Source organism: Neopsephotus bourkii, unplaced genomic scaffold, assembly GCF_033783945.1.
Source record: "Neopsephotus bourkii isolate Nb327-2 ecotype Australia unplaced genomic scaffold, CSIRO-AGI_Nbou_v1 NB_379, whole genome shotgun sequence".
NCBI classification, from domain to species: Eukaryota; Metazoa; Chordata; class Aves; order Psittaciformes; family Psittacidae; genus Neopsephotus; species Neopsephotus bourkii.
In genome coordinates this window covers 426,816-445,491 of record NW_026900884.1, presented here as the reverse complement: position 1 = coordinate 445,491, position 18,676 = coordinate 426,816, and the positions used below count along the sequence as shown (strand labels likewise).

Genomic DNA, 18,676 nt, shown 5'->3' with positions numbered 1-18,676 from the left:
GGACTTATAAAAATTTACAGGTAAAACTCTGCCTTCATATTCCCTCCTCCGCTACTCTCCTGAACTTTATCTTTTGAACTTTAGCTCAAAAAGGTGCTCATCATAAAAGCTTTAGACAGTGCCTTTATGAGAAGCAACAAAACAGTTCCATGTAAGGAATAGCAAGATTCATATATACTGAAAGGTGGCAGTGATGCTGGAACAAAACAGATCTCATATACCATTTACTAATTGTCCATACTGAGATGAAGAAAGCACTGTAACGAACAGGAGGGCAGACAAGAGAGTTAATGGGGAGTTCTTTAATTTCAGGAGTTATATCTGCAGCTAACCTGCAAAGGGTAGTAACAGTGATTTTTTTCTATGTTTTAACTTACAAGCTCCTGACATACATTATTTGCAACTTAAACATTAAAGACAGCAGAGTATACAGTCCTTTTCCAAGGGACGAGAACATTTCTGAACTCCTCCTACACTTGGCTGATAAGATATATCAATGAAAGAATTCACACTTTAAACAAGGAAGTCTGCCAGAGCAGGTGAAAAAAAAAATAATTACTCACATGTGTTTCCAAACTCATCAGCTGCCAAGCTCTGCTGACAACACATTTTTACTAACAAATGTAAAATTTACAAAACGCTTTCTCCAGAATAAATTATTTCCTATAAAGGTTATCACCAATGTAATTTCTCCACATAGCAACCTTTTTTACTAGAAAAAGGGTTATAGGCAAATAATGATCTCAGCAGATTTGAGGATACATTTATTACTTAAAGCTCTGGACCTTTAAAAGGAGTCCTATAAACAACAGAGTACCATGCATTCAAGGGACATGAATGCTTCTAGCAAAGACAGACAAGCTCTTGCATTCTGCCAATGACTATTAGGTGTTATGCTGAAGTCCCTGGTAATCAATGTTTCTAATTTAAGAGCCAGCCTGGAAGTACTTTAACCCATTATAACATCAGTAATTTCTCCATGCACAGCTGAGGAATGCTGACTCATTTGAGAAATATTAGAGTGGGGAAAAAGCCCTGATCCAAATCCATCTAGAGCAATATAAAACAAGAAGATTGAACTGCTTATTTGTGAATTCTAATTCATGTCTTCCCACCTCCTACTTACTCAGAAAATCCTTTTTTTTTTTTTTTTTTTTTTTTTTGCCATTATGGGCTCACAGGTCCTGGTAACAGCAGAGGCAGGCTATTTCATTCAGTCTCACATCAGCCTATACCATCCTTGTACCTGACTGAAGGACCTTTCTCTCCTGAGAGCATATCACACCACTTTAAGAATACTGGCCATACAGATACCCCAAGCAGAATATATCACGTCAAAGTTTCAACCTCTACCAATACTAATCACAGAAATAGTGCTAGAACTTGAAGACTATCAGTGCAAATGGAAACCATTGATACATGGGAAGCCAGTCAGCAGTTTACCAGAATAGCACAGAAACAGCATCCAACTACAGCTACTTACAAAAACCAGGAAAACTAGCAATATGAAGACAGTTGAGGGCAATGTAAAACCAGAAAATGCAGTATGAGAAGAAAGAGGCAAGGATGGCAGTGGCATACAAATAATTTTGGCCTTATCTCTACTTCAGTATTTGATAAAACCATTGTGCTGCTTTTAGGTGGGATAGAGTTAATTTTCTTCATGGTAGCTAGCATGAGGCCGTGTCTTGTATCTGTGCTGAAAACTGTGTTTATTTAGTTTAGTTTAGTTACTGCTGAGCAGTACTTACAGAGTCTAAGCCTTTTCTGCTTCTCACACACCACCCCACAGTGAGTAGGCTGGCCATGCACAAGAAGCTGGGAGAGGACACAGTCAGGACAGCTGGCCTCAACTGACAAAGGAATATTTGATGCCATATAATGTCTTCTCAGCATGTAAAGCTGGGGGAAGTAGGAGGAAGGGGAAGGTTTTCGGAGTGATGTTTTGTTTTCCCAGGTAACCTTTACATGCGATGGAATCTTGCTTTTCTGGGGATTGCTGAGCACCTGCCTGATGACTGGAAGTATGAATGAATTCCTTATGTTGCTTTGCTTGCATGCATGGCTTTTGCTTTACTTATTAAATGGTCTTTATCTCAACCCACAAGTTTTCTCACTTTTACACTTGTGATTCGCTCCCCCATCCCACTGGGAAGTGGGGGGGCAGTGAGTGAGTGGCTGTGTGGGGCTTAGTTTCTGGATGAGGTTAAACCATGACAACCATCTATTTCAAAGGCTGCTGTATGTCTCTTCCTATTTTGGAACAAGAACATCATATTCCAATTGCAACCAGACAACATATTAAGCTAAATGGAATAAGCTTATTTTTAAATCCAAACATATGAATTCACACATATATTCTAGAATATTTCCAAGGGCAGACAATTGTCAGTGATTCAGTGGCTTGCATTTTGCTTATTCTTTTTAGCTTGTTATTAGGTCTAGCAATTCACTAAAACTCACAGAAAACTAATAAATTTTCTATTCAGAAGAGAAATGGAAACAACCCTTTCAAAGTCCTGATTCCATTTGAATTAAACAGATTAAAATTATCCCTGACCTACTCCATGAAATGATGTCCTTTGCACATCTGAGAAGGTAAATCAAGATCCTGCCTCTGATAGAGATAGAAACACCGTAACCACACATATATTTGGGAAAAACTTTAAGGAAAAATCTACTGCTAGCCTCAAATCCCCCTGCTTCATATCCAATATGTAGTAAGATACTAGCCTAGGGATACTAATAAACCATGAACATTGGAGCTTCTGGTTTCTGAAACAAGGTTTAACATGACTAAAGTCTTAAAGAGCTGAATCCTAATTCTAAACCCTTCAATTGATCAGAAATTTGTCCACCCTCTAATTTTGGCATAGCACTGAAGCAAAATTTCATTTTTTCAGCAATGCTTGAACCTCCTTGTCCAAAGCCAGCATCTTCAAAGCTCTTCAAAGACTTTCCAGTCTCTTCTACCTTCCTCTATGCTAAAACTTCTTGTCTATATGCAATTCTAACTTGCCTGCTTTGTTTTTTCATAAATTAATAACAAATCTGCTTAATACTAGGTTAATGAAGAACTCCTATCCACGACTGTTTTTTTTGTAAATGAAAAAATATTTTCATGTTGCATTTTAGAACATGTATGACTCACCATAATCTGGGTGAAAAATCTGGCGAATCAGAAGAAGAAACCATTCTTTTGTCAGGCCACCCATATCAAGACCAGCTTCCCCTACAAATGTGACTTTCAACTTCTTTTTCAGATCTGCTCTCTTCCTTGCTAGCTATTGCAAAATAGGTAGGGAAGAAGAAAAAGGACATTTAACTTATTAACACTACCTGTAGCCGTAGTGAACGTATCTGTCTCTACTGCTCCTGCTTTGTTTAAACTAGTAATTGGCATAATCTCCTACTAATAGGTCTAAACTATATTAAAACAATGACTGAATTGCAGAAGCAAAATGATCATGACTACTTGATATCATAAACTACCTTGCACATGGTGCTGCTCTCTAGGTTTCAAAAGAATGATGTGCAAACAGACTTAATAAGCTACTAGATGCAGGAGACATTCTGCCAGGAAGAAATGATAGATTAAAAAAAAATAATTAAGAAAATTAGACACCCTTTGGAGATATTTAGAAATAAGGAGCAATCTAAAACTTTCAGTATTTGGACAGCCTTACTTTCAGCTTAAGATACCTAACAGCAAGTATGAGCTGTTTGGGAAATACGTAAAAATAAAACTGTTTTTTAGACAATGGTAACAAATTCTTTTCATTTCTTTATCATAAGATACAGGATTACAGCCAGGTGTGCAAAAGACCTGCAATGAAATAGATTATAGCCTTTCACAATTAGCAGTGATCCTTCAGATGAATTCCCTACAAAATTTTTCTCTAAACCACTAATTACTGTCCAGCTCTACAGAAAGTGTTTACATCAGTCAGGAAGATGCATGGGCTAAAAGAATTTCGATATTAGCAGCTCAAGAAAATCCCTGTTGCACAAATTTTATGACACGGGTATTTGTATTACCTGTCATAAGCTATTTATTAATGAGGTAATGGGTTAAAACTTAAACAGGGGAAGCTTAGATTGGATATAAGGAGGAAATTCTTTCCTGTTAGGGTAGTGAGGCACTGGAATAGGTTGTCCAGGGAGGTTGTGAATGCTTCATCCCTGGCAGTGTTCAAGGCTAGGTTGGACGAGGCCTTGGGTAATATGGTTTAGGGCGAGGTGTCCCTCCCCATGGCAGGGGGGTTGGAACTTGGTGATCTTAAGGTCCTTTCCAACCCTAACTATTCTATGATTCTATGATTCTATTAGCTAAAGTAATTTTCCTTTGCAAAATTTTTTTTAAATTTTAAATACAAATAAGACATCTCCCATCTTCCATTCTCCACACTTTTGAGAATATGGATAATATAATGCATTCTTACACATCCCTGAGATGGGCAGAGGAAGTATCAGAAATAAGTATGGGAATATTTTGGCTATCAAAGCTCTTAAAGTGGCTCTTGGTAATTTCAGTGTGGTAAAAAAACCCCTACAATGCCCAAGAGAAAGCTGTATTACCACTTATATTTCTTCTAACTTAGGAGAGGAGGTCAAAATAGGCTTTAATCTAGGAAAAAAAAATGTTTATGTTTTCTGAAGATTAGTAATCAGAACTTGTTTGGTCTTGCTTTTACCACTTGGACTTATTTTTCAATACCATCAGGCTAGTTTTAGTGTTGTGAAAGAGTAAAGAATGAGATTTTATTACGTAATGTTAATTAGCAAGATTCAGTGGATACTGAGGAACTGCCTACTTTAATGGACATATCTGTTTCATTTCTAAAAAAGGAAAAAAATTACATGCAAGAATGTGAGGAATTAGTTAAAATCAAGATAAGAACTTAAGAGAGCCTAAAATAATTCTTTTAGGACAGAGAAGTTTGTGAAAAGAATAAAAATGTTCCAAGAATTGAAACAGAACTAAGTCATTAGTAATTAGTCACTATTCATGCTCCTATCATGGAACCAAGTCCTACATCACCTAATAATTATTCACTGTATTCTTAACACAAAAACTGCAAACACAAATACATACTGCATGGCATGCAAACATGTATGTTTATTGTGGGCTTAGCTATGGAGCATTGCGAGGGTGCAAATAAAGTTAAAAATGTCTGACCCAATTTACTCTGTGGCACTGCTATTGTGACAGTGATGCAGTTCTTTTATTTAGCATTATATAGTCATATTCCCAATCTCTTAGCGCAGAAAGATTTAAATATGACTTATCAAACTGAAATCCACATGCAATAGCTATTTTGCAGCAACACACCATTTAATTACATTTCTGTTACCTCATCAAGTGAATCGCTAACAAGGTGCGTCCTCCTCACTTTCACATTTAGGAACAACATGTTCATGTCAGGTTTCTGTCTGCGAGATACTTTATCCACAAGGCTTTGCTATTTGAATGAAGAAGAAACGTCACACATGCAGTACCTTCTTTTATAAGCCAAAGTGCTGCACTTGCTTAATGTAAAAAGGCCTTAGTATCTTGCATAAATTACATTATCCTAATATGCTAGCTGCTTCAATATGTTCAGAGATGGAGAGCAATTTCTTTTCTAGTATTTATACCATACTTGAACTAACTTATCAGAAAGTTTAACAAGAACATGGCAACTGTACAGCCACCTATAAAACTCCACAAGTAGTTAAAAATATACACATAGGACTTCAGAGACTGGCTTGTGCTTTAATTAGCTATTCACAAAACACATCCAGCAAGACAGGAATGGTGCCACAGGTGGTGGTGTTACATTCAGCACCAAGGAAAGCAGTATCACCTAGCACCTGAACAAAATGACCACTGAAAGAGGGAGACAGTGTCTCCTTCGAAACAGAAGAGGCTGGCCAGAAGCAATACCTCTTCTGTGACTTGTGGACATAGTGTTACATCTTGGTTTGCCATGACAACATATCTTCATGGAATTATATAGGTAACAGTCCAAATTCTCATGGAATTTCTCTTCCTTAATTATCCTGTTAATTTAAGATGCTAGAACATTATTCTGGTTTCTCAAAAAAAAAAAAAAGAAAAAAATAATTACAGTCATTTTCTCCACAGCACTGGCATTTAGAAACATTCTGAAACTGAGCACTTTAAAATGAAAAAGCCTGAGAGAGTCCAGCATGGACAGTTACAGACCGGTAATAGTAAAATTGCTCAAGTTCTTTTTCAGGGTAGTCCAAAATTCTAGAAGTTGTGATGAAAGCTGTATGTAATATCAATCTAACAAAAACTTATAAAATACCAATTGGATGAGACAAACATTTATCACTAAATGACTTACCCGTGCAATACTTATCATCTGCTGTTCTGAGTCTCTTTGAATAATAACCTTTTTTGCCGCTATAGAAATAATAAACGGGTATTGACAGAAAGAAAACCTAACAAGAGAAAATAAGATAAAATATTTCCTTTTTTTTTGCATCTAGCATATGATTTACTTTTTAAGAATACAGGAGTGAATCTTTGCATTATGATTCCCTAACTACTTCCCTCCACTGTTAGTAATTTGCAAATAGCTGCTGGGCTTTTTGCATTGCATACATAACTCAGTAGAACAAACCTATCTGCAAATACTACTAGAAACTGTAATCAGTAATAATACTTATTCTCAATAAAGCTCTTTCTTATTGTTTATCATTATCAACAGACCTAATAAAGAGTCATCTGCTTTAAATACTAAATTTTAATTGCTACACTGAATTAAAGAAAATTATAATATGTTATTAAATACAAGAAAAGCAGCTCAGTGCAGCATGTTTAGGTACTGAGTAGAAATAATGTTGGTTTGGCTTATTTACTGCAGAACTGACTCTGAAAGGAACTGATTTTCCACAGGTTCTTTAGATTTAACCTGAAGTTACAACCATCTAGGGCTTCTAAAATATCAGATCCCACATTCCACTGCAATTGAATAATACAAATAAATTCCAAAAACTGTAGAAATCATCAAGGTAAAAGATTTTTTTTTTATTGGTTATTTTGGTAAGTTGGGTTTTTTTGGTGATTCAGCTCATGCATCACCTAGAGAAGTTCATATTGAAATACAGAGCTTCAGACTATGTGTGCATCTTAAATCCAAACTGCATGTGCACCCTGAATCCTACCTGTGAGAAGCTCTGGATTCAGATGTTGCTAGGAAAGAAAGGAAAATGAGCAAAATATTCTCATTTGGTGTCCTGGACATCCTAATCCAAAATGTTTTACCAAGGAGTGTTAACTTAGTTTGAAGAATTATGTATTTCAAAATATTTCATGTGGAAGGTAAACCAGGACTTGCTCCTACTTGACCTTAGTTCTAAGCATATAGTCTTGACTGTGATTCTTTGTTGTTTTGTTGTTTTGTTTGGGGTTTTTTTAGTGGAACGATACAGAGTTAAAAAATGTAAAATTAGAACAAAGTGTGGCTGCAACAAAGTAAAAGTATTAAATTTACTTTAAGAATAATACAGCTAGTCTGCATTTCAGCTACTCCAGAAATTATGTACCAAGCAAACCTTGTTTTGACATATATTGAATTCCCAGTGTCCCAGCTAACTGAAAAGAACTGGAGCAGGTGGAAATCTTGCAGCCCTTTGTAAGTTTGGATGTGGGTGCCAAAACAGCCAGATGGTGCCAGTGGAAAAAAAAAAGTAAATCTGAAGCTCAGCAACATTCAGATTCCAATACTTGGACTGAGACTATGCAAAACCTACTGAACATTTACTGCTATCATGTGTCATGGGTTTGATGGGGCCTTTTTTTGCCTTTTTTTCCCCATGTATTTGTTTTTAATTCCTTCCCAAGCAGAATATCAGGTATCAGACAGAAACCTAGCCTACAATACCTACTTTAGTGGAGCAAATTATGTGAAGTTTTCCTCAACTGCTGCTAAAGACAAAGAAAATTGGACATGCAATAAACAAAAAGCTATATTTGGTTGGCTGATGTCTTACATTAGCTTACTGAAAAGTCTTGAAATATGGGGAATTTTAATTGATCTTGTGATTCAAGCTGTAAAGACTGAGTGATACATACTAATATGCTAAAAGATACAGCTACACAAAACATTTTTATTAAGAAAATGTCACTAAGATTTTAAATTTTAGCAGTAAGATAAAATGCCTGTCTCTAGATGTTTCTAAATCACACTCCTGGCTGCCTCTTACAAGAAGAGAAATACCTTTGTAAGCTTTGAGTCTGTAAAGATCTAACTTGCATGTTATTTTCATGTAACAGAAACAGTACTACTGATTTTAGTGGAGCAAATAGGATTGAAGCCACATATATACACGTTGCAACATTTTCATCATTAAGTAGTAAGTATACACACACCACTTTCTATGAATGTATTTGAGGTTATATGTTAGTAGTAAGACACAATTAGAAGTCTATGCCAGTAAATAATAAACTCATATTATCATCTATATTTTACATCTTTTCTCCAGTTAAGTCAGAATGAGATCTATTGCATTCAGTCTTGCATCCATGCAATACTAAGTATATCAAGTAGCAGCTATACAATGTTTTTCCAATAAAATACAATATTTAATGCGGTTATATATACATACACTATATACACGCTATAAGATAGATATACATGATATACATAGTGTAGATAGTGTTTTGAAATACTAATTAACAAGAAACAACCACTTATTCCTTTTACCTGTGAGAATTTCCGTAACATTGCCAGTTATGATATTCTTCCATAAGATCAATATGATCAAGTGTAGAATTGTAGAAATCCGTATATGAAATAATAGGAGGACTGATCAGACAATTTGCAGCATCTACAAAGAAAACACAAAAGTCTTTTAAACTACTGCCTGGATTCAGCACATTTGTTGTCTAGGTATCCTGGGCACCAGTGCCCTCAGAAGCTTTACACCAAGTCAGATACTAATAACTTTGTCTCAGTCTTACCTGCAGATTAACATGTGTAACATGACATCATACTAACTGTTGTAGAAAACATTACCTAGTTCAGCTCATTTATGATAAGAGAACCTCAATTTAATGCTTAATGACACGTAATCACATAAGCTAAGTTAAGGTTTCATGCATAGAGTTCTTTTCTGCTGAAATCAATGAAAAAACAGTTTGATAGATGGATTTCTTAATTATCGTCATTTAATTTTAAACCTAGCTATGGATATAACATCTACATGGTTTTCAGGTAACAATTACCTGTTTGAGTTTGATGCCTGTTTGTAAAAGAGATGGAAAGAGGGTGGCATAAAACATAGTATTCAAAGATACACCTATTTCCTCAGGTAACTACTATAACAGCTAGCCTCACCAATACAAAAATGACCATATCAAGAAAACCAATGCACATTTAAGCTGCCTATCTCATTATTTAATATTTGTATAACGACATGTGCTTCATTCACACAATGTCAAATATCTAATAAGTTTTGTGTAAATCCACTTAAACATGATTAATTTTTGATCAGTCAGAAAGTAGTGTATTTTGAATTACTAAATATTTCTTTTCCCAGGAATATGGAATTACAAATTGTTTCACAGATGACTAGACAACACATGTTTATTTCAGATACAGGTGAGCTTTATCTAAGCTGCCACTCTGGACAGGCAGGACTGTGCAGAATGCTTTTAAGCAGTTTTAAGTTGACAGTGAAATGAAAATGTCCTCACTCCAATCTTAACTTTCACTTGGTAGTTTCATCTTCTCTTAGAGAGAAGAAAATGTTTTCACCCCTCAAGAAAAGCAGACTGACCTTAAGCCTTTCATCTCCATAGCAAATGTTCTAATCACTAAGCTGTTTGGGATGATTGGAGGAGAAGGGCTGCATTTGCAGTTGTCATATTTTCTGTGTTCTATGGTTGAACAGGACAAGGACTTACTTTTTTTAAGCTGTAGTTTTGGACATATACACTGCCTAGCTTCTCTTAGATGCCAAATATTTCTGTGGGGCTAAGCCACTTATAGAAGAAATTCTGGGAATTACACATTTAAAACAGTTTCTTTTACAAAACTAAGGAAAACCCTAAGCATCAGTTACTTCCATGGATTTTTGTTTGAATGATGTTCACTTGTTACAGGAAAATGATGCGTAGCAATTATCCTTTACTAGGAAACAAATATAAAGACTTGCCAATAGAAGATGTCTTTTGTTTTTTACCACTTTTTGGCATATTATTGTACTTTGTACTGTGCCACCATCATCGTAAATCTCACCCAGAACAGAAGAGGAATAAACTATTCCCCCTCCTATGTATATACATACAAAGAAATGTACATATATATCCACATACATATGCATACACAGTTCAAGAAAAATACCTACTAAATAAACCCAAGACTTTAGCTGCTGATGGAATCCACCAGGTACATTTCACCATAGGTGGAAACTCTTCAGGTTTTGCAGGAAACAAGCGTAAAGAAATAAATTGCAGTAACCTGTCCACCAGCTGCTTGAACCTCTTCTGTGAAATCCTAAAACAAACGTGTTGCAGTTACTCTCACACAGTCACTGTCCACACTAGGGCTTTTATTATCAAATTTCAATTATTTTTTTTTTTTAAAGAACATGCCCTATACATAAAAACAAATGCCAAATATAAAGTTTAAGAAGCATGCTTTTAGTAGTGAAGAAGTCTGGGGTTTTTCTGAGACACTCGGTGCTATTGAACAAAGAACGGAAAGTACTTAAGCTTGTAACAAGTGCACATTTTAAGTTATGTGCACCAGTTCCATAATATCACAACAATACACATGTGCACATGTATTAGAGAATGCTTTTGTAAATAAGAGCTCTCTTATTTTAATGGTTTAGATTTCTGATACATGTTTTAAGAATAAAAACATTGATATGCCTATTGCATCCCTAATCAAGAGGGTAAACAATATTTGTAAACACTGATACAAATGAAATAAATATATTATCACATATTTAAGCAAATCTAGATATATTACAGGGTAGGGAGAGGGGAATATAATTTCCAACCTTGCAGGTAAGAAAACCCCTTAAAGGTCAGGGAATTGTGAATATGGCCATTCAAACTTTTCATTTTTACACCGCACTGAAATTTTTGCACAATTATTATGAGGAAGGCAATCAGCATACCAATTCTTAAAAGCTACTCTTTGGGTGATTACCCCATATGACTTTGTTAGTGATGTGCTATTAAGAATTACTTCAATTAATTAAACAAATCTAATGCCCTAACTACACTCTCTCACCACTTCCATTACACTATGAAGCAGGGGCTTGATTTGATTTGTGAATTCCATAAAACACAGTAAAGTTACAGTATCTTCTGCAAATTATCCAAGACATGCCTTTATTTAAACAAAGATCATAAAGATGTGTGTATTTATAATAGCATTTAAACATGTACCTGAAAAGTTTACATACATAAGTATTTTGCATGTTACAGAAAAATAACTTTAAAAAGTTATTTTGGAATGAAGGCTTTTTTGCATAAAGATATTCATTTTTATACATTATATACAGTTTGCATCTATAAATCAGTATCACTTAGTGGACTATGCCCAAATGTACTTTGAAAACAACAAAAACAATCTCTGTACTCAATTAAATTAACTTTCATATAATTTATAAAACAGTCAACATCAATGGAAATACAGTAACAATTGTAATCCTAAAAATGGAATTTTTATTTTTATTTTTTTAATTTTTTTTACTTTTTAGACCAGTGCACTAGGAAATGATGGTCAGCTTCTGTTAAGGCTGCTATCTGTCTTAGCAAGTGAGCATAGATGACATAAGTAGAAGTGTTACTAAATTGAGGATTCTGAAAAAGATTAAAAAAATGTGTTAGGTTAATAAACTGCAGAAAGGGAAAAAAGTCATTAGGAATTTTTCTTATGTTTGTTCTTGTTCAAATGAAAAGTACATATCTTCTATCTTGTAAAAGTATGATTTTTTTTTTCTTTTTTTAGTTTCAAAAGAAAGCCCAAAGGTAATAAAGGCAGTACCCAATAGATTTTTCTGGATTATCATTTAATGCATAGCATATAAATTATACTCCTCTGAGTGATGTGCTTTCCATCTAAGTAATAAGGTTTCTCATAGCTCCTGTCTTCCTGCATATCAGTCCAAACCTATTTTCTCTTATGTATGAATTAACACATTCCTACTTTTCAGCAGGATATATTCCTTATAATTCACAGCTAGCATACCACCCCAGAAAACTATTGTCTCAAAAAATTAAATTACCATCTAATCTTCTCAAATAGCAGCAGAAATCTCTCCTTGTGTGGAGAGATGTTACCTACACTTGTAAAATTTAAAGGGGAAATTTGCTACAAATGCAAATCAAATATAATAGCAAAGGTAATACCCTAACACAGGCAGAAATCAGACAATGCAGCCAGTGAGACTCGTTAGAGTCTACTGGATATAATGCAATTCTGGAGAAAGTTACAGCAATATAAAAAAGTATATATACTGAAACTTTCTGGAAAGGTCAGTGTTACAGAATAACAGTAAGGCAAATCTAGGAACAAGTTAAATAGAACAAATAATCTGCTAAAACATTTGTTTTTTCAACCCACAAAATGACAGGAAACAATTACATGTCTGTTACTTCATAATTTTAACCTATGTAACATTTCCCCATATTCCATCAAGCTCCCATTCCCATCATGCATACCCTAAACTTCTCTATTTTAATGCATTCTTATAACAGGAAATTAAATGTGAAGTATCTTTGTTTGCAGAGTATACTGGTTTATAGATTATACACTAAGCAGACATACACTTAAATAAAAATATTGTCTTTTTCTTACCTGTAGAAGTATACAGTATGCTCTAAGATCATCTTTTGTTCGTGGCCTGTGAACAAATGAAATAATAAGCAGAACTATATGTATACATGATATACATAAAGAGCCATGAAATCATGCACCTACAATTTATCTTTTGTTTGCAGTATGTGTAGAATACCATATTTAAGGATCTTCACTGCCCTCTGAAACCGAAAAGGACACTTAAACCCAGTCAGAATTGAACAGTAAGAAGTGTTCCGAAGAGGGAAGTTCATGCTGTTGTCTACCTCGGGTGACATTACAGAAGTGTTTATTTGCCTTATGCTTGATATTTCCTGTCAGAATTATTATACACTTCTTCCACTGCAGACTCTGTACTTCTTGGTGTTTATGTGTTTCAAGGCTTTTACATTACCAAAACTACACATGCAGCAACAGCACAGAAAAAGCACTGTAAGATGGAGAAAGGAACAGCCAAAGGTTGGGTCACAGGCAAGTCGCAACAAGGCACTGAAGCTTGCCATATCTTTTCATGAATCAAACTCCATTCTCACTTCAGTTGCTTCTTGCAAAAATGTTGTCATCTCCAAATCATCTGCCTTTGGGCCATCCTTTTCTGCATCCTGCACTGCCTTTTCTATGCTGGTGCCACACATGAACAGTATTGTGAAGTAAACTTTGGATCAAGGAATTACCTAGGTTAAAATGACCTAGGTTGAGCAGGGAGAATATATTTTACTTTAGATAAATTCCTTAATTCATCTCACAGTTCAGATGCTCAAAAGATTGCCCTGGCAACAAGCAGCTGAGATTTTGTGGAGGAATGTATTGCTGGGCCTGGGTCTGCCTCTCAGGGGTTCAATATCAGCTTAGAGAGTTCAAGATATATTTCAGCATATTTGCCTGCCAAAAGGAGACAAGCTCTTAAGAGTTAAACAAGTTGTATCAAATCATATTATTTCTTTAGCTAAAACAATAAAAACAAAATGTGCATCAACTTTAAGTGCTGACACAGCACGGAAGCAAGCATTTGTTATAATTACCCTGTCCATTCTTGTAGCAGACCATTAATTACTCCTTTTAGGACTGATTTCTGAACATCTTGAGGCTATGGAAGAAAGAGAGGAAAAATCATATCTCATGTAATTATATATATATGCTATACAATGTACTGTATGAACAAGCAAGCTTGTTTTGCTTGTAATTCAAGCCAGCCAAGAAATCTTTGCATTATGATACCGAACTCCTAAGTACCTTTCCTCACAGACTATTAGCTGAGGCCTGGAGTTGTGTCAATGACTGCTTTCAATGATTTAAACAACTTCAGAAATGTAAATATAATTTCTAAATTACTCCCATCCTTTGCTGAGTAGGCACAGTACCTACTTTTTACTACCCCATCCTCACTTTTTCCTTATTTCCCAACATGCAGTGCCCCATCAGTCATGTTATATCCTGTAAGCAGTCTCTGAGATCTAGCACAGTATAAACTGTGCATTACTAGCAACAAAAATATCCCCTTTTACAACAGCAGTTTTCATGACTCTGGTAATTCTCATGGGACCATTTTAAGTATGTTTTGAGAGGTTCTTCAGAAAAACTTCTGGTATAAATTGCTTCTTAGCATATTTCTTTGCTGAAAGAATTGCTACAATGTTTTAGAACATGAATTCTTTCCTTCTACTTACAGTATTTAATAAGGCATCATAAACAACATTCACAAAATTTGCATCGATTCCAGAGTCTTCAGTGGTATTAAATGGAGAATTGGCATCCTTCTGTAAGTTAGACAATACATGAAGCGATTTGATTTTGAAATGTTTTGAATATTTTAGCTATCTTTGAGAAATAAAAGTTTAACAGCAAGTTTAAACAAAACACAGATGTAATTATTTCTCTTATCAAACCCTTAAGAATCTAAGATGCTTTTATTAATATGTGAAAGATGTAAGCAAACAACAGTAATCCTACACATTGGCAATATTCATGTAACACCATTATCATATCATTCTATTTTAATAATGTAAGAGGCTTTCAAATAACAAATTACATCAAATTTTCATCTTTCATCTTTATTGTAGATCTATCATCAGACAAGAGCAATAAAGTTATAAGCATTAAATATTTGTTAAGTAACTAGAAGTCACATTATTTTGTCTAGGGTCAGGCACTACTGTCCATATTAAATACCATAAGCATGTTTTGCTCTGTAACAGGCAGGAAACATTTATTTAGCATGAATTCAGAAAGTTTTCAGACGTGAATATGATCTTTCCCAAGGAAAACTGAGGATACCATCACAACACAAGAACAGCTATATTACTTGAATCCATATCACACGTGTTTTGGCAACAGGGAATTTCTGTTTCCATATTTGCCTGGGTATCTGTATTTGCTGCATGTTTTTAAAATGTGGTTTGTGTAAAAATCATCTACACAGCCATATCATCACAAAATGAACTACATACTGGAATTTTAAAGTTCCACATATGTTTGAAATAGAGTTGCTTAAACTGGAATCTATAAATCAATGCAATAACAGATTGTCTACCAAAGACAGGTGAGATTGTGACAAAACTATCTTAGTGGCCTTGAATAAGTAGCTACAAGCCTTTAACTGACATTTTGGTAAACAATTCAAAGATACAAAGTACTGCAAGTACTAAAGAATATTATGAATTATTTTCTACCTTAAATGCAGCGTTTATCTCCAAGAAAGAATCAAATGTTGTAGTATAAAAATCGTGAACAGCTTTCCAATCCCCTGATGACTTAGCCTTTTCAACATCATCCCTAGAAAGGATATATTAAAATATTGATAATATAAGGGTTCAGTCTTTCCAACCTTCCCACATAGACTTTACACTGCACTGTAACTCTAAGCTTTCTTAGTAAGCACACTTAGAATAGAGACAGGTATAATATCACTACTTTGCTAACATCTTCCTTGTCATTTTAAGATCATAGTATTACAAGAGAACAAAAGCATAGTTTGTGTTTGATACAACTGAGCAATGTCTCTTATTCAAAACGTTAATTCATGGTGTCACAGTTCAGTATGTCAAGACAAATAATTAGCAGAACAGAATTATGCTGAAAACACATTGACACGATAAAATTTCTAACTAGTTTATTAAAGGCTCCTTAAGTAGTTGAATCAACTCTCATTTGTTCAAAATATTATTTCTCTTCTTTGTATGCAACTGTACACATCTCCTAAGGAACTCTTTAAGTGTTGGACCTTAAAGCAAGTACCTGTATATGAACTTTTGTATAATACCATGCATTTAAAATAAACAAGCCCCAGGCAAACTTTAATGCAGATTTTTTAGCTATCTACAGTGCTGGTGATACAAATCCCAGTTGGATCCCTCACGTAATTTCTTACTACTAGATACTAGTATCTATATACTAAATATTAAAAGTACTAGATACTTAGTACTAGATACTAGATACTAGGTACTTAGCACTAGATACTTAGTACTAGATCTAGTATCTAGATACTAAAAAATAAATATCAGTGGGACATACCAAAGATGTTAATAACTTTTTAATACTTTATTTGAAAGAATAAAAATTTTGGTAATTACTTAATTAGGCAGCCGTCAATCAATACAAAAAACCTGAACATAGAAAAAACATCAGCTCTTCAGATCACTCAAATACCAACACAGGATCACCTCTTGTCAAGCTGTGATACCCGTTTCCTTTTCCACCAAATACACACACTGAGTAATCAAAAAGCATTCCTTTTCCTCACTGAATGCATAAAATTTCAAACATGGAAAAGAGCAGTAAAGAGTATATGCTCATACACTTCTTAGAGCAACTGTGGTTTTTTTATTTTTTTTTTCTCCCCATCTGTTTGGAAAAATAGAAGAATCAGGCTTCTCCCCAGGAATACTTCTCCCCAGGAATACTTCTCCCCATTATTTGATGAAGATAATTCTACTGTAAAACACTCGAGGGTATTACAGCAGCATAATGCTGCTCTGTGGGTGCTAAGGCTAAAAAAACCAACACCATACTTCCAATGAATTAGTAAATACCCATCTAAGAACACTCTAAGAACATATCCACACTAAAGAAACACTGCCAATATATGTCCACATATTGCAGGCAGGATTCCCTAGCACAGACACACTTGATGCCATCAGGTTTTCCACAAAGTTAACGCCATTTCCACAAATGGCAGTGTTAACGTCATAATTTTGGGGAACTTATGTGAAACAGAGAAAAAAAGTTCCCTATTGCCTTGTGTCCACAATAAATCAAGCAAAGCTAGCAAAACTCTCAAGTGATCATGGAAAAAAGCTCTACTAGTTAAGAACAACTCAGGTGGTTTCGCTGGGGACTTATGCTAGCCCAGCTCAGCCAATCAAGCATCATTGCTGAGTATCATTAACAGCACTGAAAGAAATCTAATGCAGATACATTTTTGATTAAGGGCCTGTACTGATTTGGAAAAACAGAAGTGGAACGCAAGACAATATTTCACATCAATTTTACTTCTAGCTAAATCACTGTTATAAGGCAGCAGCATAAATGTTGTATACACAGACTGATTAATCTTAAAACTTTTTACTTACACAAACTTAAAGGATGGTGACTCTCAGAAGTGCTAGAGTAGCTTACACTGCTTACGTGATCACAAAAGCAGCAAGGATATGTGAAAAAAGTTTTTGCCATAAAACTAATATTGAAAATTAACCCTCTAACATAAAGCATGAATAGTGCAGTCCCACCACTCTGGGTCCTCAAGTACATTGTTATACATTAAAGTAACTGATGTGTAGTGCTTCAAAGACTGCAAATACCCGGTAACTCAAAGGACACACCAAACTGGCAGTGCAAATACAACATTAGGATTGAAAGGGATTTTCTAGCCCACAGTAGGCCATACATGTTGGTTTTTTTTTTCAAACTAAACACCCTCTGAATGTCAGTAACCGAATTTCTAACTCCAAAGTACAACCTTTGCCATTTCTTGAACAGAACAACACTTCAAACTACAGAAAGGATTTTGGCAATTTTCACAGTAAGTTATCAATCCCACCATCACAACTTAACTACCTGTCAGCCTTACTAAACAGTTCCCTCATTTGAGATTAACAAAATCTTGTGTGAATTAGGACAACACAAAGCAAGTTCAAAGGAATAAAGTATGCTTTTAGAAACACAGGGTGACTTACTGAAAATCCTTCACAGTTTTGGTTCGGATAGGAAGGGAACGTTCAGGAGGAATTGGTGCTTTCAGTTCTTGGGGTAGTGTGTCTATAGAGATGCGTTGCTTTTGTCGTACATCGAGGCATATAGGTGGTAAGTCTCTCACTTGTAAAAAAAACCCAACCAATAAATAAAATGCAATCATATGCAGTTAGTAAAATACAGATACAAAGAAACTAAGAAAAAAAAAAGAAAATTCACACTGATTAATTCTAAAACTTTAAACCCCAACTCATCCAAATACTTTCTGTACTATGTGCTCAGCCCAGACATGATAGAAACTTAACTAACTGAATGGAAATATAAACTTTGAAACTAAAACCATGTCCTGAGTTTGTAACTATAACTTTGTGAACAATGGGTGGACAAAATTGGCCAGTCTCCTACCTAAGGTCTTCTGAAAGAAGGGACTCTATAAATGAGCTTTTCCACCCAGTTGCAAACAAATGATTTGCTTATTATTAAAAAAAAAAAAAAAAAAAAAGGAAAGAAAGAAAGAAAGAAAGAAAGAAAAAAGAAAAAAAGAAAGAAAACCAAGATACATTTTCACAACAGAATTGCTGACATGCTACTGCTAAAAGAAAAAGGGGGGAAAAAAGGCTGGTGGTCTGTGTTCCAACTCATTATTTGGAAAAACAGCA

At 34.9% G+C, this 18,676-nt stretch overlaps 1 protein-coding gene across 2 annotated transcripts in view; it reads right to left on the bottom strand.

Moving 5' to 3' along the window:
- Positions 1–18,676, bottom strand: part of HECTD2 (HECT domain E3 ubiquitin protein ligase 2) — a 40,770-nt gene that overhangs the window by 11,517 nt on the left and 10,577 nt on the right. The window contains exons 3-13 of one of the 2 annotated variants that reach the window (XM_061348947.1): positions 18,002–18,140; positions 15,500–15,602; positions 14,498–14,587; positions 13,853–13,917; positions 12,831–12,876; positions 11,724–11,833; positions 10,363–10,511; positions 8,718–8,841; positions 6,354–6,450; positions 5,355–5,462; positions 3,152–3,284 (exon numbers count right to left, since the gene is read on the bottom strand). In XM_061348947.1, the coding sequence (XP_061204931.1) occupies positions 3,152–3,284; positions 5,355–5,462; positions 6,354–6,450; positions 8,718–8,841; positions 10,363–10,511; positions 11,724–11,833; positions 12,831–12,876; positions 13,853–13,917; positions 14,498–14,587; positions 15,500–15,602; positions 18,002–18,140 (1,164 nt within the window). Of the gene's footprint in view, positions 1–3,151; positions 3,285–5,354; positions 5,463–6,353; positions 6,451–8,717; positions 8,842–10,362; positions 10,512–11,723; positions 11,834–12,830; positions 12,877–13,852; positions 13,918–14,497; positions 14,588–15,499; positions 15,603–18,001; positions 18,187–18,676 lie in introns of both variants that reach the window. The other variant, XM_061348948.1, reaches the window with a different exon arrangement.